The 5431-nt window shown below is 39.3% G+C and overlaps 1 protein-coding gene across 2 annotated transcripts in view; it reads left to right on the top strand.

The window, feature by feature from the left end:
• Nucleotides 1–396: 396 nt before the first annotated feature.
• Nucleotides 397–5431, top strand: part of LOC107658094 (ensconsin-like) — a 37689-nt gene continuing 32654 nt past the window's right edge. For both annotated transcript variants that reach the window (XM_016446529.1, XM_016446528.1), the window contains exon 1: nucleotides 397–472. In XM_016446529.1, coding sequence (XP_016302015.1) covers nucleotides 427–472 — 46 coding nt within the window. In that variant the 5' untranslated portion in view covers nucleotides 397–426. The remainder of the gene's footprint in view (nucleotides 473–5431) is intronic.

Raw genomic sequence — 5431 nt, 5'->3', positions numbered from 1 at the left:
GTATAAATCTCAATTTCAAAAAATTGACCCTTATGACTGGTTTTGTGGTCCAGGGTCACATTACATCTTTTTCACTTTTTCTCAAATTTTCCACGGACCCCATAGCACCCTCTTGCGGTCACGGACACCAGTTTGAAAAGCACCGAGCACTCTTGCTGTGTCCTGCAGTGCGTGCGGTCAAACGCTAGATGTCGCTGTCGCCTATATTCGGATTTTTTTTTTTTTCTCAAGTCTTCCACAGACCCCATAGCACCCTTTTGCGGTCACGGACACCGGTTTGAAAACCACCGAGTAACGACCACTCTCGCTGTGTCCTGCAGTGCGTGCGGTCAAACGCTAGATGTCGCTGTCGCCGTCTGCAGTCGGCGTCCCCGCGCGCCTCTAATGTGTCAGCGCCAAACAGCAGTAAAAAAAACTTCGGCAAAAATGGCGGAGGGTGCAACGTCTCTGAAAGGGTTGCGGGCGCAAATGGGTAAGAATTCACTCATTTACAACCTGTTTTGACAAGTTCTCGTTGCGTAAACCAGTCATATGACAAATCTTTAGTACTGTGGCTTTGTTTGGAGGTTGTTTGGACGACTGAGGGCTTAAATCCGTTACTTTCATTGAGGCGGTTTGAGGGGGAGAGTTAGCGGGCTAAGATGGACGGATAACGGCCAGCTAACTGCTAAACTTACTGCAGCACCAGACATGTTTGTGGTTGTTCACTTTTATGTTCTTGTACAGCTTAATGTTTAGATGAGATGAATTTACGAAGGCTCAAGGCTATTTAGTGTTGTGTTGTGGTCTGTAACGTGAGGGAGGTTTGATAAGTGATGTCTGGTTTGACAGGGACACATCATCTCATCTTTGTATGGCGCTCTTATCTGTACGTTACAGAGCCTATATCCTTGCGTTCATTGTTTTAAATTTATTGTTTCCCTCTTATACTGAATATTCACTTAATATAATGCTTTTAAATATGTATAAACCCTTTGCAGTCTCATAAGTTGACTTATACATACACTTCCTATCTACAGTAACGTTACATGGCAAAAAGAGACACCGAAATTTATGTCGAAATAGTTCACTTTAACATCAAGTTAAATTATAGAACCAGTCGGAGAACTTAATGTTTGATGGAGGTGAGTATCTTGTATTTATGTGAGCTATATAAGTGAAACCATCAACGTGTATAGTTCAGCTGCAACAATAAACTAACGTTACACACAGGCATCACTAAAGTAGTGTTTACTGATCTGTGGATGTTTAGCAGCATTTTTCCCTTTATATCTTATGTTGAGTGTGTGAGGTGAGCTTCTTTCTTGCTGTCTTGTTGGCCATCTTGGTCAGTAATTGCTAAATAGGATGTCTACACATATGACTCTCATTACAGTTAGAGATGGACCCATAACTTGGTCGTTTACCATCTGATCTTTCAGGAAAAATATTAATTGTAATTGTCTCACTATTAGCATCATTGCAGTTGCTATGTGCAGCAAGCCATCAAACTCTGTTTACTAGTTCCTCCCTCTAAGGAAAACATGCATGGGTTGTTTGCTTTGCATCCTCTTCTGCCTTGCTAATGAGGAATGAGTTGCACTTTTGATGCATTGTATTTAGCCTATGCCACTAATAAACTTGAACCTTTAGCTTTCACTGTAGCCTGTGGTTAATCTCACGGAGTGGTAAAAGTTCTTGTGTAAGAAACATAACAGCCCTGAAAGACTTCTGCTTTTTGTATGTCATTTTAGCTACTTTTCTGGAAGATTCGTTGTTGTAGAGCTTGAATTCAATTCATTAAATTGCTAGAAACGGGTCACAGTGTGGTTAGAAACCTCAAAGTTGGTTCACATCAAGATCTTCATCCTGCCGGTGTTAACACTGGCCTGACTGCAAACATAATATAGGGTGGAGTCCAGTGGTCAGAAACTGCACATATTTTATGTCTGCAAGAATGAATGCTCAGATACCATTACTTTTTAGGTCTATTCAGTTTTTTGGTAAGGAATTCATTCCTTTGCGTTTTTAAAGCTAATAACATGGCAAGTTAGAGTCATGTGATATTGAGCTGTTGTTACCGTAATCCACCAGGCTGGTTGTAAGTCAATATTAAATGGGTAGCACCTTTGTTTATCAGGCGTATTCATCATTCTTGGCTGTCAGAATTGTCTCCTTGTTAAATAGTCAGTGCCTCTCCTTACTGAGTGGTTATTTTTTAAAGGCAATATCTTTTAAAAACACCAGTGTATGAAACAAACTTATGAAGCAAAATGGCTTATATTTGTATTTCAGTCCTACAGGTGATGAACATTGCAGAGCTGGTTTTTTTTTTTTTTGCTTTTGTTGTAAAGACATTTGTTTAAGTGCAGCAGCAGTCAAATATGCAACCCAGGATCATTGGATAAACCTGTTACATTTCTCCAATTTATGATCATTATATTTACGATCATTTTTGGACATTTCACAACACTTTCAAAGTGAAATGTCTAGTGAGTGGTGATGCATTCAGTTTAACCCATAATAGATTAATGTGAATTTGGTGGTGTTTTATATGGTTGGTTATTGTTTGCAATGCATTGCAGCAGTTTGGAAATGAGATGTCCAATATGTGGTGCTAAAAACTTTAATGCAACCTTAAAAGCTTTAAAAACCCTTAAAAATGTTATGCATTTGCTGAAGCAACAGTGCCATTTTAGCTTGTTCTACAAGACATTGAGCCCTTTTATCATGACTTGTGATTCACGGGACTCGTACCCAAGCACTCTGCATCGCAAGTGCTGTGATGTACCAGGTGAGCTACCTCGGTTGCAAGTAGTAGATAGTAGATAGTAGATGCAGACTTCCTTAAAGGTCCAGTGCTGATGATAACACTATCATTAGCCTCCAGGAAGCAAGCATAGTTTGGTTTCTACATGTCATAATCATCTTGAAATAGCCCAAGCTTACATAGTCCAGGTGTCCCCACTAATCCTATACAAGAACTGCAGTGTGGATAGGGTTTTCAACCAATTAGTCAATATGAGGGTGACTAGTTCTTTTAAAAGTTTTGATATTTTTAGCAGCAGTGCTTTTGCTTTAATTAATGTGCTATAATATAGCTCTGATACAGTTTGCTTGAAAAAACCCATTTAGAAAAGTTGCATCTTTTAAATTCATAATCTTTCAGCACCACTGCTACAGCCACGTGTTCACATGGATCTCTTTAGATATTTAAGTTGCTTGCACTGTTTTTCAAGCATCCCATTACAAGGCTTGTGTTTTGATGATGGTTTCAAATTGGTGTCAAAAAAGACCCTTGCATTTTGTACTTATAAATGTTCGATAAAGGTCAGTCAAACCCTGAACCAACCTATTGTATATGACTTCCTTAAGACCAATTAGTTGTCCATGCAACTCACAAACTAGTTGATTTGAAAAAATATATGTATTTTTGCTATTATGTGTTAGTATGTGAGTGTATGTAAAACCACAGCTGTGCGTTCTGTTGAGGCCTGAATAATTGGAAAATGCAGGCACGTTCCTCCCCAGGCATCTGCCCTAGAGACTTCCTGTTGTCCCAATAACGGGCTGCTACTGCAGCAAAAAGAGAAAGAGAGTGAGGCAAATAGTGAGCGGTAACAGGACCCCACTGACCCACTGAGCGCTGACTCTTCCTGACTGCTGGCTCTCCTTGGATGTGCATGGCAGGACATAGAGAGCGTAGTGTTGCTATTTGTATAACCGTTCTTTGTGTTCTGTCAGACTGAGTGAATGAGGGTTTGTTGAACAGCCCAACTTGTCATCTGACAGTTCGAACTGGGCAGCTGTTGTCAGAAGAGATGATGCAACACTCGTCTGTTTTTAGTGTGTGTTTTTGTTCAATATACAATTTAAAGCTCAATTATCAGCAGTCACAGTTATTTAAATATTGGGAACAATGCAGATTGGCTTTTGATTTTGTTTTTGGCCATGACATAAGGCAATAGTGAAGGATCTGATAGCCATGATATGATAACTGTGTTTTGACAACCAGTAATCTGGAGTATCTTAATCACATAAAAGCAATGTGACACAATGCATTGTTTCCTTCTGGTACAGATTAAAGTAAAATAAAAAATTTGCTGGAAATTCACTCTCAGGCCATCCAGGATATAGATGAGTTTGTTTCTTCATCAGAACAGATTTAAAGAAATTTAGCATTGCATCACTCACCAATGGCAGTGAATGGGTGCCGTCAGTATGAGAGTCCAAACAGCTGACAGGGCTCCAGACTGCGACCAAATGGTCGCATTTTGCGACCATTTTTCTGCCTGTGCGACTAAATTTTGTGAGCGGTCGCACTGGCGCGACCACCGCGTTGTTTAACTCATAAGCGCTGCCATTTCTGTTGCATATGTGAAACATCAAATGGCAAACGAAACTGAAAGCATAACGAAACCGCGCTACTCGTTTGAACTGCGCAGCGCTTCGAGTGTAGAGCATGGTTTATGCTCGCCGTGTCAGCACGAGCGCGAAGGTGCACGCAGCAAAAATGACGTGAATATGGAGGAAACGATGGATGGTTTTCATGCTAAAGTAAAGTAAAAGACCGCTTCTAAAACCGAAGGTGAACATTTTGGTATTCTTGTGGGGGATAAAACATGCAAGCACTGTCACCGAAAGCAAGCTTAATTTTACTTTTATTTTTATTTGCGTTATCTGTGATGTTTACCTCACGTTATGCTATGGAGGCTCTTTTTTATTTATTTTTTATTTGATTCCTCAGTGTTTGCTAAATGTTCTGTAATTTATTAGTCTGTATATAATACAGCATGTGGTGTATGCCATGCCTCATCTTATTCATTTTTGTTAATAAACATTTTGTAAGCTTGTTTGTCATTGTATCTTACAGTTTTATTGTTGTTGTGCTTTTTAATTAAGAATAACAATGAATCCATCTTTTGTTTTAGTCTTAAAAAGTAAAAGGTATAGATGTAAGCAAAACAGATAATTATCTTTTCTTGTAAAACGTGACAACAAGATCGCAAATTCAAAAGCGAAAGCATCCGAAGCCCGTGGCTTATAACATAGCAAAAGGGGAACTCCCGTTCACAAAATTAAAATCTCAAATAATACTACTAATGAAAAAGAACAGGTTGAATGTTAACAACTTTCGTTTCCGTATAACTATAAACTATGATAAAAGTTCATCAGCATGCATTGATTAATCCCATGAAAACAATTGCGACCAAATCATGTGCTCATGCGACCAACTGAGAAAGTTAGTCGCAAAAGAGCGACCAGTGGGAAGAATGAGTCTGGAGCCCTGGCTGATAAAAACATTACAATAAACCACATCACTCAAATCCATCATTAAGGGGTTTTAACTTTAAACTGTTGCTTCCAGGTAGTGCTGGGCCGTATACCGGTTCATACCGAATACCGGTGTTTATTTTTGTTATGATATGAATTTTGAAAATACCGCAGTACC

The sequence above is a fragment of the Sinocyclocheilus anshuiensis genome, unplaced genomic scaffold, assembly GCF_001515605.1.
Source record: "Sinocyclocheilus anshuiensis isolate Anshui unplaced genomic scaffold, SAMN03320099.WGS_v1.1 scaffold227, whole genome shotgun sequence".
Taxonomy (NCBI): domain Eukaryota; kingdom Metazoa; phylum Chordata; class Actinopteri; order Cypriniformes; family Cyprinidae; genus Sinocyclocheilus; species Sinocyclocheilus anshuiensis.
This window is presented reverse-complemented; position numbering and strand designations above follow the sequence as displayed.